This window comes from Hesperophylax consimilis, chromosome 24 (genome assembly GCF_061612785.1).
Source record: "Hesperophylax consimilis isolate HC1 chromosome 24, BYU_Hcon_1.0, whole genome shotgun sequence".
Taxonomy (NCBI): Eukaryota; Metazoa; Arthropoda; class Insecta; order Trichoptera; family Limnephilidae; genus Hesperophylax; species Hesperophylax consimilis.
Window position 1 is genome coordinate 16,407,365 of NC_142859.1, and position 18,082 is coordinate 16,425,446.

The following is an 18,082-nucleotide window of genomic DNA, read 5'->3' on the forward strand; positions in this document are numbered from 1 at the left end:
CGGAAATATATCGTATTTTTACTAACTTTACTTCGAATATCCGACTTGAAAAAATACGGCGCGACGGAAATCGGCCGAAAAATTTCGATCCAAGCCGAAATATGACATATTTTTACGAATTTACTTCAAATATCTGAACTTAAAAGGCCGGCCGCGACGAAAAACTGCCGACAAAATTCGATTTACGCGGAAATATATCATATTTTTACGAATTTATTTCGAATATCTGAATTCGAAGAGCCGGCCGCGACGGAATACGGCCGCGAATTCTCGTTTTACGTGGAAATATATCGTATTTTTTCGAATTCAAATTCAGATATTTGAAATAAAGGGCCGGCCGCGACAGAAAATTACCGTGAAATCTTGATTTACGCGGAAATATAACGTATTTTTACGAATATCTCAATTTAAAGGGTAGGCCGCGACCGAAATCGGCAGCGAAATTTCGATTTACGCGTAAATATATAGCATTTTTATGAATTTATTTCGAATATCTGAATTTGAAGAGCCGGCCGCGACGGAATACGGCCGCGAATCCTCGTTTTACGCGGAAATATATCGTATTTTTACGAATTCAAATTCAGATATTTGAAATAAAGGGCCGGCCGCGACGGAAAATTACCGCGAAATCTCGATTTACGCGGAAATATATCGTATTTTTACGAATATCTCAATTTAAAGGGTATGCCGCGACCGAAATCGGCAGCGCAATCTCGATTTACGCGTAAATGTATAGCATTTTTACGAATTTATTGCGAATATCTGAATTTAAAGGGCCGGCCGCTACGGTAATCGGCCGGGAAAATAAAGAAATAATTGGTATTAATACGAATTTACAACTAAAATACCACCCGGATTTGAAGAGGCGGCCGAGAAAATCGATTTCCGGCGTATTTTTTTTTTTTTTTTTCATAAAATTTCGAATTACGTGGGAATTCGTTAATTCGAAATTTGATTTTTGATGTCCGCTGGATTTCGAATTAACGAGGTTCTACTGTATAGTGATTTGTTTTTGTGCCGTAAAAATCTCAAACCATACCCAAATAGTATATGGTTTACCGTATGTAGTTTCCCCAGAATATTTAATAATATTCAGAGAAATAATTTTCCAAATGTATCCTTAAGGATAAGCTGGAGTTATATTCCATTCCATTCCCTTTTCCATCCCATCCTACCTTAATTAAGCCTAAAAAAATAATAATAATTTAGTGGAAAAAAAGAAAAATGGATCTCAGAAGAAAGAAATAAAAAGACAAGTTAATAGTATGGTAAATTTATTTTTAAGAAGGTGATATTTACAACACATCTTATTCCAATACTTGTGTTAATCATTATCGTAAATACTAATAACTACATTGAAAACATAAAAAATATTATATTAGTATATAAATTAACCAACATTTGTGTTGTTTATATTCCATAAATGTAGGTACGTAAAACAAAAAAAAACTACAATGTAGAAGAAGTTAATCATGAATACTTGGAGCAGGTGGATGAGTTTATGTATTTGGGAAGTATGTTTACGAGAGATGGGAAGGCTGACAGAGATATTGAAAGAAGGATAAATGCAGGTAACTCAAACTGTTCAAAGAAACGAAGCTAGCAGTCCACAATGGAGTGCTGGTACCTACCCTGATCTATGGCTGTGAGGCATGGAACTGGAAGAGGAAGGATGTAAGCAGATTAAATGCTGTAGAAATGAGATCCCTGAGGCATATTTGTGGTAAAACCATGTATGATCGTGTGAGAAATGTGGACATCTGCAGAGAATGCAAGGCTGATGTAAGCGTAATGAGTAAGATTAAGAAAGGGACGCTTAGATTTTTTGGGCACGTAGAGCGAATGAACGAAGAAAGGAGTGTAAGGAGAATATATGACGCAAATGTGAATGGTAGAAGTCGGGGATGTCCGAGGAAGACATGGCACGATCGAGTGAATCAGATTCTTGAATTATAGAAGAGTATGTATGAGACAATGTATAAATGTGAATGAGGCAAAAAGTATGTGCCAAGACCGTGTTGTTTGGCGGTCCATCCTTCTGCCTACCCCTGCGGCAAACGACGTGATAGTTACTTAGTTAGTTACAATGCAGAAAGCATATAAAAAGTTTTTTTTTTTAACTTGGGAGATTATTGAAACTGAAATAAAATAAAATCAGAATTGTTTTTTTTTTATAAAATGTAAAAATGTATTTGCACTATGTTAGAGACTTATAAATATTTTGTAAAATCGTTGTAGACATTGGTTTTCCATTGGTAACTTATAATGTATGATAAACTTTTAGGCACAGATTCTATTTATTAAGTTAAAATATTTATTGAACACATAATTATTTTAGTTAAAAAAAAAAGATTTCATTAAAAACTTAGGTTGTCAGTTATTATTAATTTAAAATGTAATTTCATGGAGATAACAACCTTAGATCACTCTGATTTGTGCAAGACCTATTATATCCATTTTAGTAAAGTTTAGGGGGCATTTCAACACCTCTAAGTAAACTGTACATTAGCTTCTATTATATGTTTCACCACCTCTGAGTAACTCTACCTGTCAAGTAAATAATTAAAGTTACTTGTCAGTTTACTGAGAGGTGGTGAAATACTCGCGTAATGTTTTTTTTTACAGCCTTCCTATTATTTAAATTATTCTTCGAGATGTTAATCAGCGGTTCACTCAGACGTGGTGAAATATTTCCTAAACTAAGAAAATAACTTTTGAAAAACTTTGTCACCTTATTTTAAAATTACTTACAGAGTTAAAAAAATCAAGTCTCATTAATTTAAATAACATAACCTTTAAGATTAAAATATAATATTTAATTACTAGGTACAAAAACTATAAGGGAGGTTCTTAGTTAAAAGTTTTGTTAGATTGGAGGGTAAATTGATTAGGGTAAAGTTCTTAGTTTAATAATATAGTACTGCACTCTCAATAATCCGCCACTGAATTATCTGACAACTACTATAATCTGCATTTATTTTTACTAGTTGAAAGCACAAAATCAAGCTCTATAATTCGCCGGTAGTCGAATGTCAAATACAGTAGTCAGCCTCGTGCCTAGACTCGAGAGCCAAGCTCTGTACACTGACAGGTTGTGTTATCTTTCTCTAACTCAATATTCCGTTGTCTAGCTTGCTAGAGCTGACCATTTTACCAGATACATACCAGTCGAACGTGTGTTTTGTTAGAATAAGTTGACAAAATGGAGTATTCTCGACTTAATGTTTAAACCAAAAACTGAAAATTTTACAAAAGATCGAATGCGATGTTTGCTTGTTTTTATCCCTTTCTATTTTTAGCATATTTTGTATGTAAGCACTATAATCCACTGCTTTCACTAATTGTACCCTTGCCTGGTTTTTGGATTGGCGGATTATTAAGGGAGAGTAATGAAATTATTATCGTGAAATATTTTCAAAATCTAAAATGTTATTTTTTTTAAATATTTACTTGTTCAAATAGAACAAGGATAACTGAAGTTAGCAACACGCTTCCGAGAATTGGTGTGTACACGTGCACGATCACACTAAACTATGTTTTTATGTCAAGAACATAATAAAATGACAATTATTTTATTCAGCTTATTTAATGTCCTTAAATACTGGAATATTAAATTAACCTTTTGAACATAAATACTCTGAAAAAAACATGCAGTAAAAAGGCGTCCAAAATTCAGGCAACGCAAGCCAAAATAAAAAATACACAATATTATACAGTAAAATAAAAATTGTTATAATTTTCAGCTATCTCTAAAAACTTGCTTTAAAAACTATCTCTCAGTTGTTAATTTTTTTAATTGAAAATAAATTGTAATTTGAAAATTACAATTCTACCGTCAATCTCAGATAAATAAGGTTAGGCAATGAAATTGAAAAATTAATTATTTAATTGCATTTTTTGGACAGCCAATTAAAATATGAAAACAATTTTAATAAAACTTAATAATATTACACAAAAGAACTTCATAATATTATACAAAATACTTTGGAAATCTAAAATATGAAAAAGCTTTTCTTCAATGAAGTAAGTATCGCTTTTATAAACGCTAATGTACCTAATAAAAGTTATGAGATATTCTTAAAACACCCACAGATATATTAATATCTCAATGGCATTGTTAATAATTAATTATAAAATACTTAGAGAAAGTCAAGTTAAATGCTAAATCTAAATAAAATATATATAAACATGTTGATTGGTTTTGTTTCAGAAATTATAAATTATTTACATTACTGTCGGTCGGGTAGTTAAAAGTGAAGAGATTTAACCCCTCAAGCTTAATTGTTCGCTTTTGGGGACAGCTCATAGAAATTATTGTGTCTCTCTTTCTGTCATGGTTAGAAATATGATCTAAACGGTGTTAGATAGAGAAAACACCACGCTCTATATTCAAATCTAGAAGTTAACCACGGAAGAATTAAAGTGTACACCTCAACGATTTATAAATCCTTTTGAATGTTTAATTAATTATTTTTATTTGAAATGAAAAAAATGAGGTGACAGTAATGGTTTTGAGTCTATTAAAATATGTGTTTTTTCGTTATCGATAATTTTAGTTCAGTGTTGTAGACGAAGAAACGTAAGGTGAGCCATTTTTTTAAACTTTCTTATGTTGGCATTTAAATTTGAATATTTCAAAAATTATACATTTATTTCTGATAATTGAATTTGAAAGCGTATTTTATCGAGACAGAATTATTCCATTTATTTGGAGTTATTGTAAAGCGAAAATACTCCTTACTTCTGACAGAGAGGACTGAGGGGTTAAGGTTACATATCAGCTCGCATTGGATTGGCACCACCTCGCCGCTGTCCAGCGGTCACCACGCACCGCACGCCGTTCATTAACTTGTCCCAAGGCGAAGCCTGATGCTGATCAGTGTGCGTTGCAGTATGTGGTTTTACACAAACAATTCTGAACTGCTCGAGTGGAGGCGATGCTGATTCGAGCTAATATGTTTGCGTTAACCTTTATATAAAGGAGAAACTTAATAATAATGTGTAAACTTTATTTTATATAAAGGCACTTGACGATTCAAATGAGATTTGTTTGATTTCGATTCATTATATCCTATTATTTTTTAATTATGAAAATCCTGCATTTTTTACTTAATATTTTTCAGTAAAGGGGAAAGGGTGTAACATATTTTACTTTTGCACACAGCCAATATTACACTTTTAGAATATGAACATAGCATAATATATTTGAGTGGTGGAGTTGCAAAACCCGCTCTGGTAGTCACGAAAAACTGTCTAGAACACCTCGAATATACCTCTTAACATAGAATAAAGAATAACACTACAAGTGCCTTGCAAATATTCCATTTAGCCCAATAGCCCAGCGCTCTATCACACTTAACACTCGCCTGACATTGTAGATCTCTTCCCATTAAAACATAGTATGTATTGGAAATTTATGCCTTGAAACACGCCCATTAGGCGCTTCTTGTGTTATTCTTTATTCTAGGTGATTGTTCATTGTTCAAAATCTTAAATCTCCAAAAGTTCTTCACCGATTGCTTTGAAATTTTGACACAACGTTGATTCTGTTTTTATATATCTATATTATACAGGGTGTATCGGCACGTACCCGACAAACTTTAACCAGCTATTCCTTAGCACATTTGGAGTAATAAAATGTTATGGGCACTTTGCTGTCCGGTAACATTTTTTTTTAATAAAAAATTTACTATTCATATTTTCACCACACGTCACCACTGTTTTATCCTTTGTCAAAGTTTGAAAACCCACCTGGCAATATTTTATTAGAGTTTCGTTGAATAATATACGTACGTACCTACATTAGCGCGCTTTTACGATCGCAACGAAATGGCATGGCGCCATTCGTCTCATTTTTAGCTATTATTATTTAGTGTGTATGAAAGAGCAAACACGCTTTTTGACACACTTGCTAATAACAGCTGTTGAACACGAGAAACAATGCCAATGACAGTGACGGAGTGTGGATTTTTTTATAATTTTTTGTTTTTAATTGAAAAAAAATGTTACCGGACAGCAAAGTGCCCATAACATTTTTTACTCCAAATGTGCAAAAGAAAAGCTGGTTAAAGTTTGTCGGGTACGTGCCGATACACCCTGTATAGATGTCACCTGTAGCAGGTAAACATGTTTTTTTTTTTAAAATCAGCGCCATCTGTTGGACATAAAAACAACATGCGCTATTATTTCTCTATCTGCACCGACAGACTGCGTCACAGCAAAGTGTGGCGGGGTACGGCTAGTATAGAAATAATTATACATTATTCTTTTGATATTTAGTGAAAAATATTAATATTATATTTATTGTTAATTGAATTCATTCTTTTTATGTGAATGTATCAAAACCAGCAGTATTTCCCAGAGCGGATTTTGCATATAGACGACTTATTTATACAATACATAATATTTCATTGAAAAAACTTTTGATTGAAAACTGAGATAAAATGACTTATAACTAAGATATAAACGGTTTTCTCAAATCCTTTGGGTCATAGTTGTAAATAAGTCACAAATAATAATAATATTAGTAAACGGTTTTCTTAATTCTTTGTTTTGAACATATTTGTAACTGTTGTGGAGTAGGGTACAACGTTGGACAGTTTTGTCAGTTTAGTTGGTGTCCTTGCCTCCAGAAATGACTTTGCTGACAGACTCCAGAGTAACTTCGATGGGAGCCAGGCACACCAGGCAGACGAGGGCCACCACAAAGAGGATGATGAAGGTGTAGTAGACTCCCAGCATAAATTTTCTGAAGCCGGAGTGCTGAAAAAGTTGAAAAATTAATAAATAACATAACCTGCACGCCTGTCCGATTATTCATTTCAAGTTTGATCAGTTAGTAGCCAAGTTGACAAATGCATCAGGCACACCCAGGCATTGTGGATTCAATTCCTCTGCTAACTAAGTCCTTCATAATCTCACAAGCAACATTTTTCACTTCTAATGATAGTAGTAAGAGTTTTTCAAGTATAGATTATTTAAAAAGGTTTCTAGTTAGACCGTGGTATAGAAAAAATAGCTTGTTCGTTTTGTTAGATTTCCTTCTGGCCACCTGCGGAGATAAGTATGTCAATATTTAGTAGGTTTTTTCATCATAAAATCAAATTATATAAATTAAGTGCATCAAAACAACTGGTCTTATTCTTAATTTATTTTAAATGTACTGCGAAATAGCAGAGCTGCAAGTGACGAGCAGTGACATCTGTTGTCTCTAATAGAAGCTTTCATTCACAAGTCCACACGATTCACTGTGTCAATTTAAAGAATGTCCCCGGCTTTGGCACCTTCTGTCCCTATGCACGCCATAGAATAAACGAGATGGCACTATGTCTTTCGTCTAAGTAAAAATTAGGGACCAAAAGGTAAGCTTAAGGACGCTCAGGTCATGGTCGTGAGGGAGACAGCACGATGAATATTATATATTTAAAGAGATGGTGACATAAACATATGTCAGTTTTTTCACTATACACGCTTGTCGTGTGAGGAACATTGGTTGTTTTGTAATTGCTTGGATACTGCAGACGGACATTTCAAACTCTTATTTTATTTATTTTAATGTTGTGCACAACTACATTAACCCATTGGCCTCAAACGACGCCGTCCCGGCGTGTGTACGGCGATGTGTCTTAAAATCAAACGACTGAGGGTCTGATGTCTGTCGGCTTAAAAACAAAAAAGGGATACATTATTGACATCTGTGTTTAAAATTTTAAATGCCAATCGCTCTGTAGATAATTAAGCATTTATTTCGTAGTAATTGGCAGGACTCCGTTGGTACAATTTTTTCCTGATATTTACGAAATTTTGTTATATTTCAGCTTCATTGAATTTTTTCAAAATGGCGTGTGGTTCGGGAATTGACAAGCTTGTTCGTAAAACGCATGGTGGGCGGCTAACAAGAGCCCAAATGGCAAAAAATATATATTATGGTAATAAGTATGATTAATGTACAACTTTTCTTAATCCAATTATAAAAAAAGAGAAGAAAAAAAATTGGTTTTTGAAAAAAAAAATTTTCATATCCTCGTTTAATCATATTAATTTTTTTTTTAAAACAATGCATACATTTTTTACATACCTTAATTCAATGCACAAGTAAATTAAAAAAGATTGTTTCGTTTGCATGTTTAGTTTAAAAGTTATGTAAGATTTAGTACACCACTGCACTTAAAACTTTTGGTACAAAATTAATTCGGATGTGAAGGACAATTTTTTAGCCAAACAATTCGGAGGCCAATGGGTTAAAACATAATCTCTTTAAAATAATTTGCCGTAAGTACATGGATTGTGTAGTTATTTCCAACTTACTATATTAACATTATATGTGTTTTGAATCGCAGACTCATTAGGTACCTACCTACAAAATTGATATAGATAATAATATATGGGCATTTTTCACAATATCAAATAGATCAGTCACACGTCGATCCTTAAAGCCGCCTAATATCTGGTTGTAAGGATAAAATTATAGTTACCGGTGCATCCATCTTCCTGTCATGGTTTAAGGAAGGGCGGTTGTTGGTCATGAGATCCTTCATGGGGAAGGAGTTCACGCGGCCATTGCTGATCCTTCCGTCACTGACACACATGGCCACCTGGAAAATACAAATGATTTTTTTTTTTAAAATAGATTTTATGGTGACTTTGTGATTCTGTCGGTCTTTAACTTTTATAACCAGAGCAGAAACGGGCAGTCTATTTGATTGATTCACCCCCATCTTAACAAACGGATTGCAGCCTCTGGAGCGCAGACGTCAGGTGGGAATGCTGACATTGTTCTAAAGATATTTCAATGAAAACTGCTCTGAGGAACTGGCTTCATTGATCCCTTCGGTACAGGTGCGCAGTCGGGAAACGCAACAAACGCGCGCACAACACTTGTATACGGTCTCTAAAGTTTCCTCCCTCCTAAAACACGGGTCTTTTTAAGATGCGGATTTATTCCTTCTATTCCCTGAAAAGACCCTTCACATCCCCAAAGAAGACATAAATTATTTCAAATTATTATCAAGACAAACATCGGTATTACAATGGAAGATGCTCTGAGGAACTAGCGTCATTGATCCCTTCCGCACCGGTGCGTAGTCGGGATACACTCCAAACGCGCGCCCAACATTTGTACACGGTTGACATTTGTCACATGAGAACGGGTCGCTTCTACGATTCGTTCTTAAGTTCAACAGCTCGGCTGTGGAACGAACTGCCGGCCTCTGTGTTTCCTCCCTCCTACAACATGGGACTCTTCAAGACCCATGTTCACTCCTTCCTCTCCACAAAAAGACCCTCCACACAGTATCCCCAAAGATGACCGCAGGGCCTCCTGTGTGGAGTTAATATAAAAATAAAAAAAATGTTTTCCATCAGCCACAGAGAGCAAAAACATTGTACATGTGTATGGCCACACATCAATGTGTATGGTCACACGCCAATGTATATGGTCATACACCAATGTGTATGGTCACACGCCATTGCGTATGGCCATCCACCAATGAGTATGGTCACACGCCAATGTACATGGTCATACACCAATGTGTATGGTCACACGCCAATGTTTTAAGGTTTGAAAGTTTTTTTGTGCGCAGGAGACACGCCTAACAAAAATAAAAAACTGTAAATAAAATAATAAAATTATTTTAATAAATATAATGCAGTATTAGAAATACTTACAGAGAGAATAAGGTGCACGATAACATGGAAGGCCACAAAGGCGACCAGAATATACACAGTCCACGGGGCGAGCTCAGCTTTATTCAAGTACACCGCAAAGAAAATGGTGATGACTAGAAAGAAGACATGAACCATTAGGTATTAATATGTATCACCAAAATAACAATCATCTAATTGACCTTATTCTGTGGAACACCAGACCCTTTTTGAGGGAAATCAATAATGGAATCAAAAATGAACTCTTAAGTGTTTCAAGTGCAAGCGATTCTGTTAAAAAATGTTATGCACTTTCTCATGACATACAGGTTTAAATTGTATATCAAAAAATGCCATCTAGGGCGAAATTCCAATGCAAGCAGCGCATGAACGGTTTGTCAGCGGGAAAAATTGTTGTCACTGGTGCACAAACGGTTTTCCAGGGGTTAATACACATATACACACTGACAATTACAGCCTATAAAAATCTGTATCAAAAAAAAAACATTCATAATATGTACATAACACTTTAATATACTTATACAGTTATTGCAATATTACTATCTTGTCATTTTTACTAAATACTTGTATATAATGTGAGATTAATAAATAAATAAATGCGGCTGAGCATCTTTTTCTAGTCAATAACAACAGTCAGCAAAATGTGGACATTTGTTGTTTTATATGTACTTACTTCCCAGAATGTGAGCAGCGTTGCCGAAGAACCAATGGAGCCAGTTGAAGATTGGCCTCTTGGAAGTGTTGGGATGAGGTCTGAAGAAAGCACCTGAAAAGATAAAATTCAATAAAATAGCTGCATCAAAAAACTTTTGTTGCGTTGCGTCTGGAGCCAGTGAGACTATGGCATCCCCAATTTGGGTATGTGTAAGGCTGAAGGTAGTGGGGAGGGGAAGGAGATGGAGAAGAGGAAGGCGGGGGAGTACCTGGCTATTCAGATCTGATCACTAAACACGGCTAAAGCCATTTCAATTCTGAATGGTGGTCTTACACCAGAGTGATACTTAGAGTATATTCCACTCTGGATATTGCCGTAAGTGTAACATATATTATTTTAAATGAATAAATTTAATTAACACAAATTCATCAAATAAAATTTACTTGGGCACGCCGGGAATTGAGCCCGCGACCTTCAAATTGCTAGTCGAGAGCCTTACCCCTCGACCATGAGGTGAAGCGAAACCAGGGAAACTTTTTTTGAATTTGTATGGATTTTGAAACAGTCACTGCCACTGTCACTGCAACAAAAGTTGCTCATGTGCGCCTGTATTGGAAAAGAACAATGAATTGAAAATGTGCCGTTCAATTGTAACCTTTCCTTCATTCTCATACATAAATGACACATGTATCAGAACGAGATTTTGACTAGACATGTTTTTAGTTTGTCTTATCAATTAGTGGCAAAATAGTAGATTCAGCTCACCGACGGGTTGCAAGAAGCACAGAACAATGGTCACAATGCCGATGATAGCGTGAGGATTATCTCCAGTGCCTCCCCAACCTCCCACATCTACCAGGATGATGATGAAAGCAGCCACCGTCAGCAGCCATGTGGACACCATGAAGATTCTATGCCACTGGAAACAGAAAACAAAGATTATAACTATTATTATTGAAGGAATTTATTCTGATTAATCAGTGGGCAAATGTGTGAACTAGATGGTCCTCTCCAATATGTAAGGGATTTAAAAAATATCTATCAGCTAAGGACAAGTCAATTTATACAAGGTATACGGAAACTCATAGTACAAGCGGGAAACTTGTAAATCTACATCACATTTGGAGTCCTACTGTCGAATTTGGCAGCCATCTCTGGTCCGGAGCCCCTAAATACCTGAAAAAAACCCTTGACTCTGTGCAAAAACGGGCGGTCCGTTTGATAGATTCCCCAATCTTAACAAACGGACTGCAATCTTTAGAGCACAGGCGTCGGGTAGGTATGCTGTCCTTGTTCTATCGGTATTACAATGGAAGATGCTCTGAGGAACTAGCGTCATTGATCCCTTCGGCACCGGTGCGTAGTCGGGATACACTCCAAACGCGCGCCCAACATTTGTACACGGTTGACATTTGTCACATGAGAACGGGTCACATCTACGATTCGTTCTTAAGTTCAACAGCTCGGCTGTGGAACGAACTGCCGGCCTCTGTGTTTCCTCCCTCCTACAACATGGGACTCTTCAAGACCCATGTTCACTCCTTCCTCTCCACAAAAAGACCCTCCACACAGCATCCCCAAAGATGACATAGGCCCTGAGGGAAATTATTTTCTTCAGGGCCTCGTGTGTGGAGTTAATATAAAAAAAAAGTCGATTTCGCAGAGCAACAATTTTTGATTTGATCATTAATTTTTAAGTAAATGGAGTCGGAAGATGGAATATGTATAATTTAATGTCCTGGTATGGACCACATTGAGGGCAAATACACACAATTTCTACTCCAATGAGTAACCAGGTATCGTGGATTCTAATAGAAATTTATTAAACTGACGGGCAGGTATTTCGGAGATGCTCAGATATTGTATTAATTTGGCGAGAAGTGTCAGAACTGCCACTTTTTCCTCTATTTAACAAAATATGTTTAACTTACAGCAAACCAAGCATCCTTTCCTCCCACCTGCTTTCCAACCCATGTCTGTCTGTAGTATCTGAAAATAAATAATTAGTTAAGTGAACCAAAGTGTGAATTTGAGGTGAAAGGAGAATGTGACAATAAGGAAAAGGGGTGGAATACCAGGCGACGACAATACCGAATTCACCAAAATCAAGAAACTAATGGTTCTGATATGCTGAGGTGTGAGATTCGCTACGTTAGCAACAGCCAACAATCCATCACCTAGATGTCAGGGAAGTTGGGAGAGTTTCCATTACTGCTGACCCACCTGATTCTCTAGGTTAGCAACAGCTGACAATCCATCACCTAGATGTCAGAGAAGTTGGGAGAGTTTCCATTACTGCTGACCCACCTGATTCTCTAGGTTAGCAACAGCTGACAATCCATCACCTAGATGTCAGAGAAGTTGGGAGAGTTTCCATTACTGCTGACCCACCTGATTCTCTAAGTTAGCAACAGCTGACAATCCATCACCTATATGTCAGGGAAGTTGGGAGAATCTCCATTACTGCTAACCCACCTGATTCGCTAGGTTAGCAACAGCTGACAATCCATCACCTATACGTCAGGGAAGTTGGGAGAATTTCCATTACTGCTGAACCACCTTGAAGGGAACCAGCTGCAGAAAAGGGACAATGATTTTACACTATTTCTTACAAATCAATCAATAAATACACACTACATCAATCGACATGTTGTAACTTCTTCACTCATCAGGAGACTGCCATTCAGCTGACATCGCATCAGTGAATTCTTCAGCTATTTTTTACATCAACACCATACAGGAAGCTCTGAGGGAAAATTATTTTCCTGTATATTTGGGGATGCTGTGTAGAGCTGTATACAGTACAGATTTAAAAGTTGAACTACTTCATATTCAAATCCTCACCTGGCCAACAGAATGCCAGCAGAAGCTGTTCCGATCCAGGCTATGATCATGAAGGATCCGTGCAGTCTGAGGAGTAGTTTGGAGGCCCCGGCCAGGGTTCCAACTTCCGAAAGGGACACCTTCTCTTCCGTCCTCTGGTACACCTTGGAGTGGAATCCAACATTTGTAGCTGAAAACACATGAAAATATTATATTAAATTTTATAATTTTAAGTAAACATCCTGGAACCACCGCTACAAATTGATCTAAGAGAAGTGGGTGCTGTAGAGGCAGATCTATCCCGAGCCGGTAGAACTATGGCATCCCCACTTGGGAATGTGAGACTGATGAAATGGACAGGAGAAGTGCCTGACTATTCAGATCGGGTCACAAAACTTTATTTATAAAGTTAAAACAAAAAAGTTGACTACTTACGGTGTACAGTGTCTCCAGATATAATCATCAGATGGTATTTGTCCTGGGCCAAGTCGAAGGTGGTTCCTCTGACTACAGATCGGACGTCTCGGGTAAACTTGCACATCAGGGTACCGTCATTGTACGAGGAGCTCACCAGGTTTATTATGTTTTGAGACTGGAAAGAAAAATATGCTTTTAACGCACCGCATGGCCGAAAACAAGGGTCAGGTTCCAGAAAATGGATTTTGATTCAAACACTAAATTAGCTTTGAAAATAATACACATATTTTAACATTTAGTGTGCCACCATGCGCAGGCTGATACTGTTTAACATTTAGTGTGCCACCATGCGCAGGCTGATACTGTTTTCGTTATAACTTACTTGTTTTATTACAAAATTATATTTTTGTTAATTGTATTGTGTTGCCAGATGTGTTTATATATTCATAAAAATTTTACATATCTATCTTACGCAGTTTCCCCACCCAGGATAACTACATATATCCAGAAAAATGATTTTTTTTTCTCTCTAATAAAAATTATTATATAATGAAGAAATACAACGATATTCTAAAGATTTATTATATTTTCCAGCCAAATAAGCGTTCTTTACAATAAAAAATAAGTCATGAGGCTTTCCTGTGAATAAATATGGTACTACGACTCTTTAAAATGATAAATTATGACATTTGACACGAAATTTGCGATGTGCTTTTTCATAAATAAAAAATCAATGCAAGTGACGAAATTAGAAACTAGAAAGATATTAAGATACGTTATTTCCTCGTCTGAAATCAAAGACTACTTTGTAATACGACTCCATAAACTGAAGTTAGTCAGTGTTGGGCTATTTAATGATTAATTTACTACATTACAAAAAAAAATGGTTTACACTTTGGCATAAATCATAACAAATTACACATCTCCAGTGCCACTAGTGTGAGGATTTATTACCTGTTCTACGGATTTAAATACATAGACAGATTCAATATTTATATTATAGATGCCAATATTAACTTGCCATGAACTTGTTTGTTCAAAGACATTTACTACCGATCATTGAGCACAATTTCAGATAATTTTTTATAGTGACGAAAGAATAAATTTTCCTCCACTTTACGACTGTGACAGACCATGCTATAAGGGTGCTATATTCTCGTGGCTTGGCCTATTTCATCATATCGCTCGCCATACATTCACATTGGTAGTGTATGGCGAGCGATATGCTGAAATAGGCCACGCCATGATGAGTACAGCTTAATGTGTATCCACCCTTATAGTTAAGATAAGAAAAATCAGTACGTAATCCTTACCACATTCTCTCGCGATACATAGGGATCAATCTTAGGGTAGGTCCAGGATGTGTAAGCTGTGACCTTTCCATTAACTTGCGTGCACTCCATAGAACTGTCATCTCCCTGAAATGAAGAAAAATTAGTTTTAATGATGTATGTATGATAAATTAAATGATCAGCAGATGATGTACATTATACAATACTCTCTCAGTGATTCGCAGCTCGATTATCTGACAGCTACTATAATCTGCCATTATTTTTACTAGTTCATGTAACAAAATAAAGCTTTATAATTCGCCGGCATTTGTATTTCTAAATTTGGTAGTCCGTAGCGTATATAGACTCGAAGCTTGGATTGTTTCCCTCACCCTTATTCTCCTACCCCTGAGTCGATCTACAATTTTCTTAGTCTGTAGTGGGTACACTGTATCAGTGGCGGTCAGTGACTTTATGTCGAAGGGATGCTAGGCAATATGTATAGGTATGCATCTACCTAAATACCTACTATGAAATATTCAAATCTATAGGCTATATAACTACTTACAAAAATAGTTCATCAAATTAGCTCTATAAATCCTTTATGCTCTGCAACTCTTTACTTGAATGTTAATGTTATGAATACTCCAAAAATATCTGACCACGAAAATATATTAACAATATTTGAAACGACCACAAGTCCGAAGCCACAGGGAATACGAAATATAACGTATAGAAAAAAAAATAACTATAATAAGGATACATTGTGTACAGCATTACAAAACAAAAAATGGATCTGCGATACCCAAGGAAATTTAGACGGAAAAGCCGATGAACTAGTAGGACATCTGAAAACAGTAGTAAATGAGCTAATGCCTTTAACTAATATTATATTAAAAGATACAAATAAATGGTATACGAAATCCCTACATATTCTACAAAAACAAAGGGATACAGCCTATAAAGCCTGTAAAATACAATTCACTGAAGAAAGGTGGGAAACTTATAAGAAACTTAGAAACATGTACAGTACAGAAATAAAACATACCAAAAATTCGTATATCAGGCAAAAAATAATTACCTCTCAAAGTGACTCAAGAAAAATGTGGACTACACTTAAAGAAATTATAAGCGGCAAACAGAGGGAAAACATTAAGGAAGTTCGGTTTCCAGATGGAGTTGAAGATGATACACTTAAAATAGCCCAAAAATTTAACACAAATTTTGTACTTAGTGTCGAAAACATAAATAAGAGTATTCCATTAGTCGCAGATACCTCTTCTCAATCATCGGAAAAAAGAGAGAATAAAAATATTTTCAGGTTTAATAAAATTGACAATGAGTATTTAATGAAAATCATTAAAACAATGAAACCAAAATCATCGCCGGATGGAATTACTATAAGCATAATCAAAGATGCACTGCCAGCTATAGGTGACAGATTAGTTGCACTAATAAATGAATCTCTGACTAAGGGAATTTTTCCGCAGTCATGGAAAACCTCCATAATAACACCAGTGCCCAAAATAATAAATGCTAAAAATTTCGAAGACTTCAGACCAATAAATGGATTGCCTAAATATGAACAATTACTAGAATGCATTGTGAAAGAACAGATGAGTAAATTTATAGAAAAAAATAACATCCTAGTAAAAGAACAATCTGGGTTTAGAAATAAATATTCCTGTGAAACAGCAATAAATTATGTGATAAATGAATGGAAAACAGCTATGGATCAGAAGAAAATCACAATAGCAGTGTTCTTGGATTTTAGACGTGCTTTTGAAACGATAGACAGAGAAAGACTAATAATGAAATTGAAGGACATAGGAATCCGTGCTAATGAATTGCAGTGGTTTATTGATTACTTAAAAAATAGAAAACAAAAAACCAAAATTGGAGATACTATCTCTGAAGAACAAGAAATCAACATTGGAGTTCCTCAAGGATCTGTTTTGGGACCGCTCCTATTTATTTTATATATTAATGATATAGTGAAGTGCTTAAAGTACTGTTCCATCAAACTTTTTGCAGATGACACACTTTTATATATTATAGCAAATAATATTGAAGATGCGTTGTCAAAAATACAAAATGAACTTAATGAATTATCTAAGTGGTTAAACATAAATAAATTGAAATTAAATGTAACTAAAAGTAAGTTTATGGTATTAGGGAAAAAACTAAACGTACATACTGTCCTAAATATAGACAATCAAAATATGGAAGAAGTAAAAGAAATTAAATACCTGGGAATCATAATAGATAACAAGTTAAAATTTAACACTAACTTTGAAATTTTAAATAAAAAAATGGCGAAAAAGGTTAATTTCTTAAGTAGGATAAAAGGAAAATTGGACATTAAAACAAGGATATTGGTCTACAATACCACTGTAGCATCCCATCTAAATTATTGTACAAGTGTAATATTTCTAAGTAACAAAACCCAAATTAAGAGAATGGAAGTAATCCAGAACAGAGGCATGAGGTCAATACTGTGTTGTAGCAGGTACACCAGAATAAAAACCATGCAACGTCAACTCAATATTTTAAGTGTGTGGCAACGATTAGTTTATAATACCTTAGTGTTTATTTATAAGCTAAAAAATAAAATGTTACCTGACTATATGTCAAAGAATGTTAGAATTAATAGTGCAGTTCATTTATATCCTACGAGAAACTGCAACGATTTTAGGCTTCCTAAAACACACTTATCAGAAACACAAAACAATATTTATTATAAAGGTTTTAAAATGTTCAATGAACTCCCGGTAATTGTTAAGGAAGCTAAAAGTCTTGCAGTTTTTCGTGGATTATGTCTCAATGTTGTTAAATCTAAATTTTAGTATGTAAGAAGTAAATAATATTGTAGTAGTCATAGAAAATAATATATTAGGTATAAGATGTAAACTCTTATAACTAAATAAATATACATTAAAAAAAAAAAAAAAAAAAAAAAAAACAGCGCCCTTGAGGTGATTTTGCACAAAAACGGCGCTATATAAATCATCCAAATATTATTATTAAGCCCCCGCCTACCCAATTTCTACCGATTTATAACAAGTTTCTCGTTAACTCTTACTAGTTACTCTGTATGTTAGTTCCAAAAAAAAAAGTTATTTTTGAAGATAATATCTATACATTTGTTATATTTGAAATTCCCTCGATAGAAAAAAATCGCAAAGTAAGCTCCGAACATTATTAAATACATTTTGTTATGTTATTAAGCATGAAAAAATTCACAGTATATCTT

General features: G+C 35.1%; 1 protein-coding gene and 1 long non-coding RNA gene across 2 annotated transcripts in view; both read right to left on the bottom strand.

Moving 5' to 3' along the window:
• Positions 1-1,257: 1,257 nt before the first annotated feature.
• The window catches only part of LOC149411987 (uncharacterized), a 143,402-nt gene continuing 126,577 nt past the window's right edge, over positions 1,258-18,082 (bottom strand). Inside the window, exon 2 of the long non-coding RNA XR_016304696.1 lies at positions 1,258-2,793. This is a non-coding gene — a long non-coding RNA (uncharacterized LOC149411987). The remainder of the gene's footprint in view (positions 2,794-18,082) is intronic.
• Positions 1,258-18,082, bottom strand: part of LOC149411986 (ferric reductase 1-like) — a 114,490-nt gene continuing 97,665 nt past the window's right edge. Inside the window, exons 9-17 of the mRNA XM_089646467.1 lie at positions 14,872-14,976; positions 13,577-13,733; positions 13,163-13,331; positions 12,250-12,307; positions 11,084-11,237; positions 10,337-10,429; positions 9,667-9,779; positions 8,475-8,594; positions 1,258-6,762 (exon numbers count right to left, since the gene is read on the bottom strand). Of these exons, the coding sequence (XP_089502593.1) occupies positions 6,610-6,762; positions 8,475-8,594; positions 9,667-9,779; positions 10,337-10,429; positions 11,084-11,237; positions 12,250-12,307; positions 13,163-13,331; positions 13,577-13,733; positions 14,872-14,976 (1,122 nt within the window). The 3' untranslated portion in view covers positions 1,258-6,609. The remainder of the gene's footprint in view (positions 6,763-8,474; positions 8,595-9,666; positions 9,780-10,336; positions 10,430-11,083; positions 11,238-12,249; positions 12,308-13,162; positions 13,332-13,576; positions 13,734-14,871; positions 14,977-18,082) is intronic.